Source organism: Mya arenaria, chromosome 6 (assembly GCF_026914265.1).
Source record: "Mya arenaria isolate MELC-2E11 chromosome 6, ASM2691426v1".
Lineage (NCBI taxonomy): Eukaryota > Metazoa > Mollusca > Bivalvia > Myida > Myidae > Mya > Mya arenaria.
The window spans coordinates 46,394,107-46,415,661 of NC_069127.1; the positions used below are offsets into that span (position 1 = coordinate 46,394,107).

General features: G+C 34.9%; 1 protein-coding gene across 2 annotated transcripts in view; it reads left to right on the forward strand.

Annotated features, from left to right (window-relative positions):
- Positions 1-18,598, forward strand: part of LOC128237339 (cytochrome b-245 heavy chain-like) — a 119,928-nt gene extending 101,330 nt beyond the window's left edge. The window contains exons 15-17 of one of the 2 annotated variants that reach the window (XM_052952758.1): positions 6,331-6,523; positions 8,782-8,906; positions 13,830-18,598. In XM_052952758.1, coding sequence (XP_052808718.1) covers positions 6,331-6,523; positions 8,782-8,906; positions 13,830-13,950 — 439 coding nt within the window. In that variant the 3' untranslated portion in view covers positions 13,951-18,598. The remainder of the gene's footprint in view (positions 1-6,330; positions 6,524-8,781; positions 8,907-13,829) is intronic. The other variant, XM_052952759.1, reaches the window with a different exon arrangement.
- The last annotated feature ends 2,957 nt before the right edge of the window (positions 18,599-21,555 follow it).

Below are 21,555 nucleotides of genomic sequence, written 5' to 3' on the forward strand. Positions count from 1 at the left end.
CTTGTTTCAGGGTCTTGAATGAATGATATATGATGAAACTGTTGATCTTTTATTCAATGGTATTCTTGTATTCTTTTCTTTAAATGAATGAGAACATTTCAGTTGATATTAACTCATGTATTTTAAGACTGAAATTTCTTGAATTCGACATCTTAAAGGCTGGGATTTACACGCCTGTTCATAGAACAGGACAAATTATAGTTTCAACTGTGGCATACAGGCAGAGGGGCAGTTCCCAGTATGTTGTCTGATGAATTACTTTGTGGCATACAGGCAGGGGGGCAGTTCCCAGTATAGTTTCAACTGTGGCACACAGGCAGGGGGGCAGTTCCCAGTATAGTTTCAACTTTGGCATACAGGCAGTGGGGCAGTTCCCAGTTTGTTGTCTGATGAATAACTTTGTGGCATACAGGCAGGTGGGGCAGTTCCCAGTATAGTTTCAACTGTGGCATACAGGCAGGGGGGCAGTTCTCAGTATAGTTTCAACTATGGCATACAGGCAGAGGGGCAGTTCCCAGTATCTTGTCTGATGAATTACTTTGTGGCATACAGGCAGGGGGGCAGTTCCCAGTATAGTTTCAACTGTGGCACACAGGCAGGGGGGCAGTTCCCAGTATAGTTTCAACTGTGGCATACAGGCAGTGGGGCAGTTCCCAGTTTGTTGTCTGATGAATAACTTTGTGGCATACAGGCAGGTGGGGCAGTTCCCAGTATAGTTTCAACTGTGGCACACAGGCAGGGGGCAGTTCCCAGTATAGTTTCAACTGTGGCATACAGGCAGGGGGGGGCAGTTCCCAGTATAGTTTCAACTGTGGCATACAGGCAGGGGGGGCAGTTCCCAGTATAGTTTCAGCTGTGGCATACAGGCAGGGGGGAAGTTCCCAGTAGGTTGTCTGATGAATGACTTTGTGGCATACAGGCAGGGGGGCAGTTCCCAGTATGTTGTCTGATGAATGACTTTGTGGCATACAGGCAGGGGGGCAATTCCCAGTATGTTGTCTGATGAATGACTTTGTGGCATACAGGCAGGGGGGCAGTTCCCAGTATGTTGTCTGATGAATGACTTTATGGCATACAGGCAGGGGGGCAATTCCCAGTATGTTATGTTGTCTGATGAATGACTTTGTGGCATACAGGCAGGGGGGCAGTTCCCAGTATGTTGTCTGATGAATGACTTTGTGGCATACAGGCAGGGGAGCAGTTCCCAGTATGTTGTCTGATGAAAGACTTTAGAAGCATTTGTCCAATCGTCACAAAATTTGGTCAGAATGTGTAAGGGCATAAAATCTTGGACATTAGCTTGATAACTAGCCATATCCCTTGAGTCACTCGAAAGTTTATTGCCCTTTATAGAAATTACCTAAAACTCAGTCTTGTCAGATCAAGAACTTTAGAATCTATTGTACAAGTATCACCAAATTTAAACAATATATTCATGGGCAAAATATCAGGTCAGGTTCAACACCCAGCAATGTCATCTTAGTCACCCTAGAGTTATGACCTTAGAATTGGCAAAAACTGTATTTACAGTGTCTGTTCTCTTTATTTTCCCATGAACAACCAAACTAGGTGTCATGAAAATAAGACAGACGTATGTCTTAAGACATAAGACTTGCGACATGTCAAAAATTATTATGTATTGACTTTATATTTACAGAAAATTATCCTAACCATAGGGGTATTCCTCAGTTTTTGTGCTTATTTTCAATGCATATTTTTTTACCTTGGATCAGTTTTCATGTATAAATATCAAAGAAATAACTGAACTATTTACTGGTGTATTATTTGAAACTGTTAAAACTAGGGATGGCAACGAGTAGTAAAATTGGTACTCGAGTACTCGGACAATCTTTCGATCGAGTACTCGGGTACTCGATTACTCGGAAAATTTAATTTGTTGTTGGGAAAGACAAGATCATGTATACATGTACCGTTCATGGCGTATATTGTGCGTTGTTCGTATTTTTGGTCATTTTTAGCTCCACTGGCCGAAGGCCATGGAGCTTATGTCGTCACAGATTGTCCGTCGTGAGTGCGTGCGTGCGTGCGTAAACTTTTACTTTAAACGACATCTCCTCTGAAACTGATAAGCGGATTTTGACAAAACTTCACAGGAATGTTCCTTTGGTGGTCCTTTACCAAAATTGCTCAAATGGTTCCGGTCCATTGCACAATATGGCCGCCAGAGCTAAAAATAGCAAAATCTTTAAACGACATCTCCTCTGAAACAGTTCGGCAGATTTTGATGAAACTTGACAGTAATGTTCCTTGGGTGGTCCTTTATTAAAATTGCTCAAATGGTTCTGGTCCATTGCACAATATGGCCGCCACAGCTAAAAATAGCAAAATCTTTAAACGACATCTCCTCTGAAACGGATAGGCAGATTTTGATGAAACTTGACAGAATTGTTCCTTGGGTGGTCCTTAACCAAAATTGCTCAAATGGTTCCGGTCCGCTGCACAACATGGCTGCCAGGGCAAAAAAATAGAAAAACCTTTAAAGAACATCTTCTCAGAAACCGATGATCAGATTTTGATGAAACTTAACAGAAATGTTCCTTGGATGGTCCTTTATCAAATTTGCTTCAATGGTTTCGGTCCACTGCACAAGATGGCCCCCAGAGGTAAAAATAGAAAAACCTTTAAACGACTTCTCCTCAGAAACCGATGATCGTATTGCAATGAAACTTGACAGAAATGTTACTTGGGTAGTCCTTAACCAAAATACCCCAAACAGTTCTGGTCTGCTGCACAACATGGGCACCAGAGCTAAGAATAGAAAAAAACGTTAAACTACATCTTCTCAGAAACCGATTATCAGATTTTGATGAAACTTTACATAAATGTTCATCGGGATGCCCTTTAACCAAAATTGCCCAAATGGTTCCGGTCCGCTGCACAACATGGCTGCGAGAGTTAAAAATAGAAAAACCTTTAAGGACTTCTCGTCCGCAGTCTTCACGAAAAACATTTTAACCTACTAGACAGTTGGACTAGCATAATGGCATATTTTACTAGTCCGAATGACAATCTAGTAGTCCGACTATTTTGCCACATTATAAAACTGTATGCTTGAGGTAAATACCTATTTCAATTGAGCAGCTTGCAGTTTGAGTAAACATTTCTTTATTATGAAGCTCATGCAGTGATAGGGAGTGACATCCTTCTGTTGGGAATAGTGCTCCTTGTTTTTCAGAACCTATGGGTACTATGTAAAAACAAAAGGCATCTTGCTTGAATAGACTGTAATAATATCAACATGGTTAGAAAAGAAATGCCATGCTTTAATAGCTTTGATTACATTTTACTACTGAATTACCTCCCTTTAATAGAAAAAAAAATAATGTTTTAATTTTTCACGTATAGCATCTTTAAATAATTTTTAAACAATAATAATTTATGAGTAAACATATAAGCATAAAGTTCTCACAAAAAGATCAATTTAAAAACCTTACATTTATACATAGGAAAGTATATATAGACTGAACATTAATTTTCGTTTAAGTGACATTCTGAAAGTTTATGAAACAGCTATTTTTAGTAACTTAAATGGCCGAAAAGTGTAAGTGAAACACCAAGTCGATTCTATCTCGTCAGTTCTTGTTCAGGTTAGATATTTGCTTCATAATCTATTCAGATTAAATGTTAACCGATGATCAGATTTTGATGAAACTTGACAGAAATGTTCCTTGGGTGGTCATTAACCAAAATTTGTTAAATGGTTCCAGTCCACTGCACACCATGGCTGCCAGAGCTAAAAAATAAAAAAAACTTTATACGACTTGTCGTCGAAACCGATGACCTTTTTTCGATAAAACTTGACAGAAATGTTTGTTTGGTGCTCCTTTACTCAAATTGCCCAAATCATTTCGGTCCACTGCACAACATGGCAGCCAGAGCTATTAAAGTAAAAAAATTTTTTAAATAACCTCTCCTCAAAAATTGATGATTTTTTTTCTATGAAACTTGACGAAAATGTTCGTTAGGTGGTCTTTGCTTGAACCTTTTGGCCAGTGGAGCACAGGCACTGATGTGCCTCTTGTTATCTTTAAAGTAAACTTCCATTATGTTCTTTAACAGAATACCAAATAAAAAAATAAAAAAGTTGTTTCAGGCTTTAATTTGTCTTAGCAATTTAATCGACTTGCTGTCGGCTGCTTGTTTGAAGTAATTCCACGCTGTGGACTTTGCGGGCGGCATTTTTAATTACGCTCAATGTTTAGTTGTTCAGTTGTTTACTCTACAAATTATTTCTTTATCTTGAACCTCTTGACTTACAATACAATGTCGAGGTTTGTTCAGGAAGTTAAAAAAATAAAACTAACAAATCTTACTGAAAATGTTTGAATAATGGTCCTTTATAATATGCTTTCCAGTAGTTTATAGAGATTTTTCAGTGAAATAAAATTGATATTTCACTGTTTCAAACTCGTGAAATATACCTTTTGTTGCTCACTTGGTGAAATATATTATGATCATACACTGAAGCAAACAATTATCATCTATATATGCTTTCCATATTACATATGATAACACCATATTTGGACAAAATAATTTTGAGCTAAGATATGTGGCATGTCACTTCTCAACATTACTTTTTGGTTGTAAAGTGGCAATGCTAAATTATGGGGTGTTGTTCAGTAGAAACATTGTATGGTCTATTGAGGGGTCAGATTCTCTTAGCTGAAACCAAATGTTTACAAGTTATTGCTGAAGATGTCTTCAATTTTCAAGATATGATAACATCAAATGCTTGTGTATTTTCATGGGTGAGAGAACTCTATAGATAGCTTTTGAAAAACAAAATCTACCATCAATGAAGATTGCATTGAACATTTTATTTATCGGTTAACAAACATTTTCAAAAGAATTTGTAATTTTATGTTATTTTTTTGTGCAAATTCCCTGAACAAGCCTTTTAAATAAAAAATAAAAATTAAAGTAAAATAACAAGTAGTATCATTTTAATATACATGTAAAATTTTGTGAAAACAATTATTTCAAACAGTAGGTTTTATGCTAGTAAGGATTTGGCATATAAGACTTACTGAGCCTGCCTGGAAATCTGTCTGTCTGGATTTTCCTACAAATCTAATGAATTGTTTTTTCCAAGCTGAAATGTCCTAACTATACTTTATAGATATACATCACTCTTTATATTTGCGATTAATGGGTTTCGAAAGTCAGCTTTGAACTTTTGAAAAGAAAATATAACTTTGCAGGTATGTGGTAAATTAAGATAATCATATGATCATAAACATAATTTGATGTTCTTGTATTTTCGTAAGAGTCATTATTAATTATTTATTGAAATTCATATCATTTCATTTCAGGGTCTTCATCTAAATAAAAACGTTAGCAAAATGATTTTGGAATTGTGCTGACATTTTAGATTAATTTTTATGCTCCCTATGGGCGGCATATAGTAATCAGACTGTCTGTCCCAATGGTTTCGGATCACTAATTTGTGAACAATAATAGGTCCCGGGACCTCAAACTTGGTAGGCAGGTTGATCATGACCAGCAGATAAATCTGATTGGTTTTGAGGTCAGTGAGTCAAAGGTGAAGTTCATTAACTGCTGTATACTAGGGCCTATTAACCTCATACGTGGTAAGCAGGTTAAATACTATCTTCAATTGACCCTTAATAGATTGATAATGGATGCTATGATTACAATCCAGTTTACAGTTAACATGCTCAAGCCATTCATTTAAGAATTAACCAGTGATTGGTTTATTTGTTTCTTCATTCTTTTTAACATTTTTTTTTTTCATTAAAAACTTAAATTCTGGCAAAAATGTCTCTACAATATGTAAAACATTCAAATCTATACATGTTCAATAATGCCCAAGAGATTTTGCAGTCAACTAGTGGTGACATTGAGGTTAAAATTCAAAAGAAAGTTTGAGCCCAGTGACCTCGGGAGGAAGGTTAATTATGTTCAGTAGATGAACTCTATTGCTTAGAGGTCAGTGAGTCAAAGTTTAAGGTCATGATAACTCTGAGCTGAAAACCTTTTTCTGATAAATAAATGAAGATCATTGGGGCCCAGGGACATCAAGATTGGAATGTACGGTAGGCTGGTTATGACAATAAATGAACCCCATTGAATTTCGCATCATTAAGTTGAAGGTCAAGGTTTGGGTCAACAAACAAAATTTGAACAATATAACTATGCCAAAAACTCTGTAAAGTAATTGTTAAAAACCTTTAAACTGTTTAGCCTATAAAAGTGTTTAGAAACTCAACCAGTAGCTATGGTAGCACCATAAAGGACAGACTTATGTCTTTGCAACCTCAGAATAGACCACCCCTTTTGTGTTTGTAGGTACCGGAAGCAGGTTGCAGGAAGGGACTTCAAGCTGAAGAAGGTCTACTTTTTCTGGATCTGCCCTGACATGAATGCTTTTGAATGGCTCCATGACCTGTTGAAGTACTATGATCGACAGATGGCGGACTCTGGAATGAATGATTTCCTCACTTACTATGTGTACCTGACACGAGGCTGGGACAGAAACCTGGTGAAACACTTATTAATTAGTAATTACAATTTTAGGGTACTCAGATGAACCTTTTATAACTGGTTGAGAGGCAACAAATGCATACCCCACTGATTTACCTTTAAATATGTGCAGGTCTTCTAAAGACCAGGAGGTTCAAGAGGAGATGTCGTTCTAAAGACTGACAATTTGCCTGTCTGGACTGATTTCCACCTTGACAGACTGATTTCCACCTTGACAGACTGATTTCAGTAACAGAAGAAGTCTTAAAATGTGGTCTGAAATTTGTTAATTTTTAATGTTCATTTTCGGTCCAAAACGGCTAAGTCAGTTAAAAAATTGTAATATATGTAACTGGTACCGGTATATATATATATATATACGCTGTTTTTTCTCATGTTAACAATTGTCACATTTGCTATGAAGAGCCATTATCATTAAAGGATGTAATTTTTAATCTGCAAAAGCCATATAATTTGGAATTAATTAGTGTAGTTGTACCCTTACTCTATAGATATCAACAGTGACATGCTTGATTAACTGCATAGACTGACCTCTAAGTTCCCACTTACGTCATTTTAAGAAAATATAATGAAAAAAACACTGTCTATTGTCCCTCTGTCTATCGTCCCTCTGTCTATCTTCCATCTGTTGTCTGTCAGCAATTGCTTCGAACGACATCTCCTCTTGAACCTCCTGGCCAATTTAGATGAACCTTCACTGGGATGTTTTATGGATGGCGCCCTTAAAAAAGGTTCAAAGAAATGAGTTCCATGCAGAACTCTGGTTTCTATGGCATCCAAAAGAAAAACCTTTAAAAATCTTCTTGACGAAAACCGTGAGGCCTAAAGCTGAGACTCTTGATATTTTGTATGAAGTATCATACAGTGGTTCTCCACCAAGTTGTCTTCAAATTATGCCCCTAGGGTTCACAAGTTTCCTATTGAAAATTAATTTTCTCAAAGCACATGGCCTAGACCTTTGGGCTCTCTACCAAGTTCATTCAAAATTTGCCCCCTGGGGTCAAAACTGGCCCCAACCCTTTTTGACCTACTTTCTTATATTAAGCTATTAGGATTGGTTCCTCCTTTCGTCCATCTGTCTGTTAATATGTGTATGTTCAACAACAATTTCTTGGAAGACATCTTCTCTGAAACAATCTGGCCAAAACTTTACAGGAAAGTTTCTAGGGTCACAATCTACTAAACATTGAGCGACAACATCAACATCAAAATGGCTGACTTCCTGTTGTTTTTTTTTTTTAAAAACATCTCTGAAACCATACAGTCAAATTTATTGAATCTTCACCGGAAGCTTTATTGCATGACCATCTACCACAAGGTGTGTCTATTGACCGACAACATCAACAAAAAAAAGGCAGAATTTCTGTTTTACTTTTTAAAAATCTATTGAAAAAATCCTTTTTCTCCAGCTGTATTTAAGATACAGTAGAATCCTTCATTCCCGCTTAAACTTCCAGAAATTCTGAGAATCTTTTCCACTAGATGTTTATGGTTTTGTTATAAAAAATTTTTATGCAGAATGTAAATTTCAAATAGTTAAAAAATATTTTGTAAACTTGACTTTACAAGCAAGGGCAGCATATCCTGCTGCATTGTCTCTCTTGCACTAGTAGATTACTATTGGAATTATTGTATACTTTTAGTAAAAAGGGAATATATTTTATACTTTATGAATTTATTTCTTCAAATAAGTCACATCTAAGGTAATTATTATTCTTTTCAATGACTTGAAGGTTAAATAATTATCTTTATTTCTTAGATTCTTAGAATTACATTGTTTTGCCAAAATTGAATTCAGTAATTGTACAGCTGTCAATCTCTTGTGTAATTGTAATGCATCTGCAAAAAATCGTCTTCAGATTAATATTTTCAAAAAACAATATAATATAATATTAGTCTTTGTTATCAGTTAAGTTATACATTTAGAACACACAGTCTTTCACATTTTATCTTGCAACATGGAAAATTTCACCAGCATTCTTCAGGAATATATTTTCTGGTCACTAAGTTTAGCTATATCTTTGACAATATTAAATTTGGACAAAGACTTATGACCTACTACATGTCAATTGGCAGGGCTTCTAGAAGGTTGTAACATCAGTCAGTCTGGGCCTGTCAAGCAAGGTGAGGTGAGCAACTCAGGGTCATCATGGCCCTCTTTTTTTTTAAATATTAAACAGAAAGAAATCACAAAAATTGTAATAGATTTGCAAAAAGGATCAAACTTTGTGTTAAGTATTGAATCAATAATTTCAGGCAAAAACAATTGTTCTACATGATGAGGAAATATACGATCCCATCACTGGTTTACAACAGAAGACCCACTATGGCCGACCTAACTGGGACCAGATAATGCCAACCATTGCTGACAAACATCCTGGGTATGTATATGAAGGGCAAGTTGTGTAGATGATGGAACTTTGCCCGCAAATGGGCAGTACTGCTTTTTGTAACAACCCTGGACCAATAAAACTGAGCTAGGAAGGCTTAATCACGCCACAGGAAATGCATGCAATTTTGTGTTCAATACCTTGTAATTAAGTGCTTTGGGTTAGTCAGCTGAAATCTGACTAACCATTCTACTTGTTTATAACAGAGGTCTGTCATGTATGCTATAGAGCTACAAGAGCATTTGTTAATTCTCAATGTTTGATAACTGTCTTCAATCTGGTTTAACTTTTACTCAGTGGGTTAATGCAACTGAGTAGAGATACATGTATACCATTTTACAGATTTAAAGTATCTTTCCCTCCTTGCATCAACAAAATAGTTTACAAAATAAGTGTTAATATAACACAACATATTATAAAAGATTTTCTTGATGCACAGGGGGAACAAAATTAACTTGAATAAAAACCAATCTATATATATATCGTATCTTTGAAACTGTAACTGAACTATTACTCTTTTCTGGGATATGATTTGTTGATTTATTTCTCCCCACATTTCATTCTGTTTAAGGCCCTCTGATGCACTATAATGAAAGAAAGTTTCCTGGTGGTCAAAGGGTGGATTCCGTATTTTAAAAAACCACAGTTCATTAGACTGAAAAAAAGTTTTAATAACATGGAGCCACACTGGCATATATTGGTAGATCTAGTTCATTATTTACTTCCATTAAACATATTGGTTTGGATTTTGAAGTTATAAAGATATTGTTCTTTATCAGAATTTTTATACCAAATGTTCATTAAGTTTTATAGACCGTCTTTTATATACAATAAGACTCCCAGCAGGCACAACAACGTTGAAGCAACGTTGAAACAACAGTCATCCTGAAAAGGTTGAAATATGGTTGTATTTGAAAGTTGTATTGACGTTGTGATTTCAACGTTGAAACAACGTTGTGGTTTAATGTTGAAACAACGTTGAAATGAGGTTGAAACAACGTTGAAATGAGGTTGAACCAGAGTTGCAGTTTCAACATTGAATAGACGTTGCAGTTAAACCGCTGAAGGGTTAAGGTAAGGTGAAAACTATAAAGAACACAGTTTTGTTTGGATTACATTTATACAGAATGTACATGTTAATGGTAACAAGAGGCCCAAAAGGGCCTATGCTCTACTGGCATGGCTTTTGTGGTCATATCAATCTACAGCGTGTATGTATGGGTAAAAGGCAACAGACATATAGTTTATGTTTTGTGTTTGGGTTACCTGAAAACGTAGCACGTTCAACATCTGAGCCCAGAAAGTATTGTAAGCAGATTAGTTGCATGAACTATTTTAATATGTGCCAAGTAAAAGTCATCTGACAAAAAAAAAAATGCTTTCAAAACTGTACTCATAGTAAAAATTTCCGTAGTTTTAAAAGTTAAAAAAAGTTGGTCAAAATGTCAAAGTCAAGGCATCCTAGGACAACATTAATCAATTTGAACAAACATTCACAATCAATTGTGCTGAGATGGATGCACAAACACACAAAAAGATTTTCAAACCTTTCCAGATTTATGTTTACCAAACCTGTGAACCCTGGGTGTGGCCAGTAATGACACCAGGTGCATAACTTAAACATTCACAACCAATTTTGTTAAGATGAATGCGCAAACTACAGAACTTAAAGCTAAAAAATGGCCTTTGGGCTTTCAACAAGAACAAGGCAGAGTAATTCACAAAATCAACTGCAGGAGCAAAAAGCAAATTGTCTCTCAAAATCCTAGACTTGTAAATTGTCTCCCTTAACTCTAGACTTGAATTTACATGTACATGTAAACTTGGCTAAAAATAGAATTCGCTCATGCAGACCTGGCTAAAAATAGAAAGCATTTCTTTAAAACTTTCATGGCCCATAATCTAGGCATTTATGGGCGGATCTGGCTGGTTTTCGAAAGGAACCGAGCTCTAATGGATATCTAGATACTGTACAAGTTTCATCGAGATACAATCAAAACTGATGACTGTATCGTGTTCACAACCAATTGTTTACAGACGCACGGATGCACATACTACGTACACATTACCATCGCATAAGCTCTTCTGGCCTTTGGTCAGTAGAGCTAAAAACTGCCCCATCAACAATGCAATGTGCCACCTCTTCTTCATCCATGCTGAAATGTTAAAGATTAAAACAAAAAATGTAAATAAACCATCCTTTATAAACATAATAGATGCAAAGAAGAGTATTGTTAATAACAATGCAAGATCACCGCTTGATATGAACATTTTTCACCATAATTTGAAAAATGGAAATCGTATCCGAAATCCTGTCGTATCCGAAATGCATGATTTTCAACAAATAATTTTTAAAAACATAATTTTTTGACATTTGGTAAATAAATACCAAACGTACTTACTCGAATGGAACCGACTGTCACTTCCCACACGTTGTTAGCTTGAACTAATGGAATTTACGATAATTTTAAAGCTCTGCTGTTACTGATGATCTGCACAATTGATATTTTTTGAAAACTGACCGGAACTACGCAATACGCTAGGGGCGCAACTCGTTTCGAACTTTCCAATCGGAATAACTCTATATTGCGGTAGATGGCCATTCAGCCTAAAAAAAAGAAGTCTACTCATCAAGCATGAATGGCTCTCTATAAAAAATTGAATGTGGAAATATTAATATAATCAGAGCAGAATATCGATCTATATTCGAATGTCATTACAACATCAATATGACAACCATTTTTTAACCATCATCAATGTTGAGGTATCAACCGTATTTCAACGTCGTTTCAACGTTGAAATGTCGACAATTTTTCAACGTTGAAGCTTCAACGTTGTTTCAACGTTGAAATATTGTTGATCGACGTTGTGACCAATATTCAACTATATTTCACCGTTGAAACAACGTTGTGTGCCTGCTGGGCTGCCATATCCTATGATGAAGTAGCTAGGTCTCCCACATTATAGACCATAGCAATTTTTTGAGTTATGTTGCAGTTTTTTCAATAAGATGTCAATAAATACCAAATAGAAAATGTAGCCTTTAATACCATGGCCCTGGCGCGGCCAACATAAAACCAGGAACAAATAGGACAGGACACCCCTTGATCAGACATCACTACTGCTGTTTTATAGTAAACATTTCACTTGTGTTGGCAATCGGGACAAAAGAGTTACTATTGATAATTGGTTTATGAAACCGACCAATAATCAATTTAATCATTATTTAAGTATCTTTGGTCATCATATTTAAGGCATACAGATACAGTACACGCACAAGTTTTAAGCACCAATGTTCCCTTAAAATAGTGTTTGTACATTTCTTTGTATAAATTACATTATTCATTCAGAACGCAACTATCCTTTAGTGTTTACAAAGTTACTTTTACAGAACATGAGACCACAGGCTCTAATTTTTGTCTAACATTTAGTATTGTATACATGTGTAAAATTAACACAAAGAAAGATATCAATTTCTTTTTAATAATCAGTCAGTAACAAGTACAACAAGCAGTTGAATTTTCTATATGTTTTACAAGAACATTTTCTTTTAGAAAACTGAGAAAACTAAATTCTTACATGAGGTAACATGTTTTAAGAAATCACTTTTAAACCACAAACATGAGAAGTTGAGAACCAATCCTCTAGCAGTTAAATTACAAAGAAAATTTGTAATAAGGTGCTGTAGTGACTTACTGACTTGATAAGAATATGACTAGATAATATAGTAACACCATAACATTTCAACATTAACTACCTTTAACCAGAACCAAAACATATTTTTATGACAAAATCTTTACTGGTATCGGTAGCGGTTACGGTCCCTTGTTTCTATAATTGATTGTTCAAATTTCACTATCGATTGTCGCCGACATAGGCCTTTCCGATCAATTGTCAAATTTAATCGATCATGGGCACAACACTACATTTTACAGCTCTAGGTTGTATGCATCTGTTCAATTTAATTATGATACATGGACACTATACTTAAACTAAACTATAAACTGTGACAAGGTTTTGTCACATAATATTTGTTTCAAGTTATATGTGTGTGTGTTTTTACTTAAGGTTAGAGTAAGTTTTGTTTCATGTTTATGTCTGTTTGTTTTACTACATTTTAGTATATTTGATATGTTCTTTGATTATCAATAATATCTGTACATATTACTAATGCACATTTTATTTTAACCAAATTTGATAATGTAACCGATTTTCATTGTTGTATATCATCTTTAGCTGTTTGTATACAAGGTAAACTGTTATAAAACAGCTATCAATAATCAACATTAGACTACCTTTGTCACTGTCAAGTAATAAACAAATACTAAAGTTTTTACAATAAAACCTAAGAAAAAAATCATGGCTAGCATCCTTTGAAATACAATTTATAAGAGATTTTTACGACATTTTCGTTTCAACTTGCTATGTTAACTACATAAGCAACAGAACATGTACCATCAAGATGGGTCAGTTGTTGATGTGTCATGGACACTGTTTTATGGCAACCAAGCAGTATATAAGGGAACAATCTTGTGGAATATCCCATCAAACGATGGGAGTAGAACACCCCCTTTGGCTTCAATATTCTGTTTAAGTCACACTTGGGGATGTGACCGGGTCAAGCCATAATGCAGCCAGTATAGGGCGCGGGCAAACCTTTATAAACTCAACAACAACCTTATCATACTGCTACCTTTAACTTCTTCGAATAAACTTCAAAAACTGGACATCTTGTACTTTTTACAGCTATCCCTTAACAACCGTTCGGTTCAACACAAACTTTGGTAAACAGAATTAACAAAGAAAAACCATGGTAAAACACTACAAGTTTAGGAAGAAGTTGTTCTTAAATTGATCTATAACTTTTTTAACTTAAAAATGCAGAGTAATGAAAAGGGTTTATTTTTCTTACAGGACAAAGATTGGAGTGTTTTTCTGTGGGCCAAAAGTTCTTTCAAGTACTCTCCATAAAGCATGTAACCAACACTCGTCAAAAGAGGGAGCAAGGTTTTACTACAACAAGGAAAACTTTTAGATACATGGATATCACAGATCAACTTTTACTTATTCCCACATTTATATTAATTTTTTGACCATTTTTGAACTGCTGAAAATAATATAATTTGATATGATGTAAAGTTAATGAACCACTGACTTTCATTTTCTCAGTCCTTTTATGACCCTGAGTAAATAGATGTCAGAAAAAGTTCACTCTGGAAGTAAAAAAAATCTAAAATGATAAGAATGGTTTCTGTACTACATATCAGAGAGAAAGTCATTCATATAGTTTATTTTGATATAAAATACTCTGGCTATATACTGTTTTATACTGTTCTATAGATATCTAGTCTTCCAAATGTTAAATATTTAATGCTCAAGTTTCTGTGTTCAATGTTTATTGAATTACATGTACATGTATTGTTTCTAAAGTTATCATTAATTTCTTTGCCACTCAACAACATTGTGCATCTATGTTATAGCTAGGATATGGATATAAGATGATGACAGTTATCATTTAAGTTTCCTTCTGACAAAAGGAAAATATCCTATCTGACCACTTTTGGTCTGTAATTTACCCAGGAAGGGTAACAGGAGAAGTTCTGACATGTTTTTGTTGCGTTATTGTTTTGGCAGGTCCAAAAACTTCATAACTAGATTATCTAAGATATATTTAAAGATTTTGTTATAATACAATTTCATATTTTGTATATGCTTGTAATATTTTACATTATTTCTTCTTATTTTATATGCATATAGAGGACTGTCTGATATTTTTGAGAATGTGCTTATAAATGGAAAACTACTTTTAGGTTCTTTACCAGGTTTTCATATCGAAATGAATTTTTTTTTTTAAAGAAGTTTGAAATTTTGCAAGTAATTGTTACAATAGCAGCATTTCAAAACATCACATGCTCACATTTTGTAAAAAGACTATCCACTTTCTCCAATGCATATCCAGTATGCTGTATCCACTGTTAATCATACATGCCGAATCGCTTGCGGGGGAAAAATCCTGCAGAATTTTCATTTTTTCCCTGGTCTCCTGGCGGGGGACGTATATCCCTTGGAATTTAAACACAAACAAACAAATTAAGACGGGTTTATTCGTGTGCTTTAATGAACAAATATTTTACAACAGGACTGAACTTTAACAAACAAACAACTCCAGGAATTACTAGGAATCAAAATGTATATTTATTTTTTTTGATAAATGCCAAAAGGATACATGATTATTAACTATAACAAGAAGTGATACATTTATTTTTGAGTATTGATCAATGGCAAACAAATATTACTTTTTGAAAAATGCAAGAAACAAATAATATGTGTAATATTTATTCCATTCCCCATTAGTCTAAGTCATCATTTCTGATTGTAAGCAGATTTTTTTAATTGACTTAGGAGGAAGGTAAACCAATTAAATTGTCTCCTACATACATTTTTTTCAATGACATAACTATTTTGTTCTACAAATGCATAACAGTATACAGTATTTGCATATGACATCACAGTCTCATAAGAATATGGTTTAGAAGCATAAATGAAATACTTTGGATGTACAGAAAGGTAATTAGATGGTCTCGCAGTAGCTATGCATTGATTGATCAAAATCCCCTGGTCTAACGTTAAAACCTTCAGGAATTTTAGAAAAAAAATGTCACAATCCCCTGGAATGATTTCCAGAAATATGGTATGTATAGTTAATAAAAACTGTGCATAAAAAGTTTTTAATATCTACAAAATTTCTATGTCATAGACTGAAACCGCTGATGTATTTTACATTTGAATTTTCATTCAACTTAAAAGGATAATTGCTAAATTGTATTCATATATATATATATCAGGGCCATTAAAAAATATACGAAAATTTCATAATAACTTTTGAAGCTTTTGATGTTTACATATATGTGTATTCTGTTAAAGTACAAGAAAACTAAACAAAATTCATTGAGATTTAGGTGTTTGTTGATTGTTTTAACTATAAAATACTATGAAGGAGCAAACGGTTAAAAAAGGGGATGTATTAATGACTTAGTGATTAAACATGTGTGCATATAATGCTACCACACGTTGAGACTGAATGCAACATGCACATTATTGGTAAAATGTAAGAACAAGACACAAATCTAAACCAAACTTTCAGAAAAAGCTTTTATGATTGATTTAAATAACAGAGGTTACCTCCTGATAGTTTTTGCATTGGATACATGTATGACATGTTGAAGGGCATTCCTTTGAAATCCATGAAGAATGAATGGGGATGTCGATTTTCATGTATTTGCCAGTACTGGTAGGAGCATAGATGGGTTTCCAAACCATTGATTATTGTCTCATCTGTATTGGTGGTTGTTATGCCTTCAAAGTGGAGCATATAGTAATCAAACAATCTGTCTGTCTGTCCATCCCAACAGTTTCCAATCAATAACTGAATTAGGTTCAGGCCCAGGTATCTCAAACTTGGCAGAGAGGTTGGTCATGACCCGTGGATGAACCTTATTGACTTTGAGGTCAAAGTTCAAGGTCATGGTGATCTTGAGCTGAAAATCTGTTTCTCTTTCAAGATCTGGAAATGGCGTGGTCCCAAGACCTGAAACTTGGTAGGCAGGTTAGTTTTGACCAGATAAACCCTTAAGAATTTTAGGGCAGTGGGTCAAAGTTGTGGTGACTTTGAGTTGAAAATTTGTTTCTGATCAATAACTGAAGAAAATTCGGTGTCCGGAACCTTTGAATTGGTAGAAAAGTTGTTTATTGACTAGTAAATGAACTCAATTGATTTTGAGGTCAATGGGTAAAATTTAAGGTCAATAATGCCATGTCAATAAGTCTTGTCCTATAAATATGAAACTTAATCAGAATGTTTTCCTTGATAAATTTATAATCTTATAATTCAAAGTTATAATGGGGTCACATGGGGTCAAAACTAGGTCACTTGGTCAAATGTTCGGAAAAAGTCGTGTTCTATATTTGTGAAACTTTATCAGAATGTTTTCCTTGATAAAACCTATAATGCGCATAAATGTGATTCCCATAAGGTAAAAAAACTAGGTCACTAGGTCAAATATTAGAAAAACAGTCAAGAGGCACTTTTTTTCTGTGCGGAACAATGAATTGGTACAGATTGGTTAGATAATGTTCAAACTTGGCCAGAAAGTCCCCCTTGATAAAATCTTGACCGCTTGTTAATGTGGGTCACATGGGGTCAAAAACTAGGTCACTTGGTCAAATCTTCGGAAATTCTTTGAACACACTACAGACATTATATTGGTACAATATTGATGAGACTTTATCAGAATGTTTTTGTTTTCTTTTATGAACTATAAGATTAATTGGAAATTAGGTTGTGCGGTGTCAAAAACAACGACACTGGATCAAATCTTAGAAAAAAATCTAAAAACCATTCAAGAGGCAGTATATCTTGTCCTATATTTGTAAAACTTTATCAGAATGTTTTCCTTGATAAAACTTATAATGCGCATAAATGTGGTTCCCATAAGGTAAAAAAACTAGGTCACTAGTTCAAATATTAGAAAAACAGTCAAGAGGCACTTTTTTTCTGTGCAGAATAATAAATTGGTACAGATTGGTCAGATAATGTTCAAACTTGGCCAGAAAGTCCCCCCTTGATAAAATATTGACTGCTTGTTAATTTTGGTCGAAAGGGGTCAAAACTAGGTCACTAAGTCAAATCTTAGGAAAATCTTTGGAACACACTAGAGGCATCATATTTTTTTTCCAATATCAATGAAAATTTATCAATGATTTCCTTCATCAGCTCTAGGATTAATTTGAAATTTGGTCATGTGGTGTCAAAACTAGGTCACTAGGAAACCTTTGGAATACCTTTTGAACACACTTGAGACATTATATTTGGTACAATATTCATGAAACTTCATCAGAATGTTTTCCTTCATTAACTCACATATTATTTTGAATCTAGGTCTGCCTTCTGTACTTCAGAAAAATCTTGCATAGAGCATTGCTCTTTATCAAAAATATTCTCGCAACTATCATTAATCGCCTTTGCAACTGAAATACCAATGCTCCTGTACATGCTGGAGTTATTGTGAGAAATAAACAGGTATGTTTCCATCCATGTCATTCTTATGTTGCAGTTGTTTTATTACCACAGGCTGCTCTGTGCAGGATATATTACTGCCCACTTTACCATCCAATTTCAAAGTTGTTTTGATCAAATGACGTCAAAATATTGAGTATATTTTAAACTGCTCCATCACAAAGGTTGTCATATCAATAATTTTCTATTATAAAAGACATATTTATGATCAAATATGTGAATTATTTATAATGTAAAGACAAACATAACTTTTTAATTCTGACAAGTTTATAATGATTGGGTGAGTCTCAAAACTTTCTGGAGCCATCATACATGTAGTTATAAACATGTTTATTCAATGACACACCCGGCAATCATTTCTGTGATAAAGTATTATATATTTTCTTTTACATTTTGCATAATGCCAACTTTAATACTCTGAAAATCATATTATTTAATAAATCTAATCAATGAAAACTGAATGGTTGTTTCATTTGTTTCCATGAGGTGTTAGCAAAAGTTGTTTGTAGAACTTAATGTCCCCTCAAGCGCCACTTTATTTGAAACATGAAAGATAGCATTGACAATGAACATAACCTACTGACACTACAATATTGTTCATCTACTGTTATTATGTCAACTTCATAGCAATTGTTGGCTTTGACTTTGTCATATTGACAACAAAACACTGGTAAAGGGAAAATTACCTCTGCAGTGTCCTGGTTATAGGTCAAACTTCTTTTACAGACAGTTTTCAAATCAAAATTAACCGATCATGCCTTTTGATGTAATGCACACCCTCAATAACAATACAACCTACCACTAAAATTTCATGGCCCCAGCAGGTTGATATTCCAAAGGTATATTGCAGTAATTATCTCCTGTATTTACAAGTAATTTTATTATCTCCCACCGAAAGGCAAAAGGGATATAGTAATAATGGTAGACTGTGTGTGTGTCTTGGCAATCTTCTCCGTAGCATAATTATAGTGCCTTTAAAAGCCTGTGAGGTATTTACCTCAAATTTCATAGACAGGAAGATCACAGTGAGGAGAAGTGCACTGCACAGGAACTCTGGTTGCAGTATTTTTTTAGTTATCAACCTTTGTTAATCCGCCGCCACAGAAAGGGCAGGGGATAATAGGAATGCACTTTGGACTATAACTAACTTATGCATGGTTGGATTACCATATACTTGGTACAAATGTTGTCCTAATTGAAAACATGTTCTGTGACCATTACCCGGATCCATACCTCAAAGGTCAAGGTCAGACGTGACATTTAAAGGTGAGAGTACACAAGTCATGCTAGTTTTCGGGCTATAACTAACTTATGCATGGATGGATTACCATATAACTTGGTACAAATGTTGTCCTAATTGAAAACATGTTCTGTGACCATTACCCGGGTCCATACCTCAAAGGTCAAGGTCACACGAGACATTTAAAGGTCAGAGTACACATGCTCGTCTCTGCGCTATAACGAACTTATGCATTGATGGATTACCATATAACTTGGTATAAATGTTGTCCTAATTGAAAACATGTTCTGTGACCATTACCCGGGTCCATACCTCAAAGGTCAAGGTCACACGAGACATTTAAAGGTCAGAGTACACATGCTTGTCTCTGCGCTATAACTAACTTATGCATTGATGGATTACCATATAACTTGGAACAAATGTTGTCCTCATCAAGATGGTGTTCTGTGACCTTGACCTGGGTCCCTACCACAAAGACCAAGGTCACACGAGACATTTAAAGGTCAGAGTACACATGCTCACACCTTGTTGTATTTTTGTAGATGGTCACCCAAAGAAGTCTCCTGTGAAATTTCAATAAGTTTGACTCGGTAGTTTTTGAGGAAATGTTTTTTTTAAGAAAAACAAGAAATTGGCCCAGGGCGTGGCCAGTTGTCCCCAGGGACATAATTTGAAAAAAAAATGGTGGAGGACTACTACATGATGCTACATACATAATATCAATGGTCTGGGCCCAGTGGTTTCAGACAGGAAGATTTTCAAAGATTGCTCTGTATAAGTATTAATGAAATTTGTCACACGCCAGTGTTAAGATTTTAAATTTTTCTATTCATGGTAACTGCATGGCACCACCCACAGAACATCCCTGTTAAGTGTCATCAAAATTGGCCAGCAATTGTTGACTACAGACATGGATCTATCACAACAGCTCAGCTTGAGCACAATCACCACATTAACGATTTGTTTATCTAAAGGTTTATTATTTCAGATATTTAGATCTACTGGTCCACTCATCCGTAAACAATTGCTTGTGAATGCGATACAGTCTTCAGTTTTGATTGTATCTTAATCAAACTTATACAGTAGTTAAATATCAATGAGAACTCAATTCCTTTTGAAAACGAGCCAGATCCACCCACATGACTGGATAATAACCCTTGAAATTATCAAAATTGCTTCTGTAACTAAGTAAAAAAATACAGTCTAAGAGAGACAACCTGTTTTAAGAGGGTCGTTTCACTTTACTCTCCCATGCCTTTGTTACAAAGGTGATAATTACAGTTAAAGAGGGTTGGTTGATTATTAACTCTAATGACCAAAGGCAAGAAGAGCTTTTGTGATGGCGCAGTGTTAATATTCCTGTCTGAAACCACTAAGCAAAGACCTTTGATAGTTATCATGTAGCATCATATGACGGCCCTTTATCAAGTTTGTTCAAATTATGCCCCTGAGGTCAAAAATGGCTCTGCCCCTTTTGACCTACTTTCGAAATTTTTAAGCAATGAAATTTGGACTATGTCTGCAGTTTTGAAAACAAATATCAATGTTGTGCTTGATGACCTTTTGACCTACTTTCTTATTTTTGAAGCTACAGCAATAAAATATGGACCATATGCACATTTTGAAAACAAATAATAATGTTGTCCTTGGATGACCTTGGCTTGACCTTTTGACCTACTTTCTTATTTTTGAAGCTACAGCAATGACATTTGGACCATACATAGATTTGAAAACAAATATTAATGTTGTCCTCGGCTTGACCTTTTGACCTACTTTCTTATTTTTGAAGCTACAGCAATGACATTTGGACCATGTGTACATTTTTGAAAACAAATATTAATGTTTCCTTGACTGACCTTGACTGTGACCTATTGACCTTATTTCTTATTTTTCAAGCAACCGAAAGGAAATTTTGGCCATGTGTACAATTTTGAAAACATATATCTATGTTGTGCTTTGGTCACCTTGGCTGTGACATTATCACCAACATTCTTATTTTTGAAGCTACAGCAATGAAATTTGGACCATGTGCACAAATATCTAATTTCCCCTCGGATGACATTGACCGTGATCTTTCTTATGTTTGAAGCTAATGCAATGAAATTTGGACCATGTGTACAGGTTTGCAAACAAGAGCTATCACAGAGACAGCGCGCTCGACTATTCCGCCGCTTTTCGGTGTATGGATTGAAAAGTTTTGGCGAAACATGCATGGATCACTGTTAGATTAGATTTCAATGCAATACATGATGTGCTGAGATATTTACATAAATTGAATAGGAAAATATTTGAGGTGGTACACAAACTTTAATGTAAATTATAAG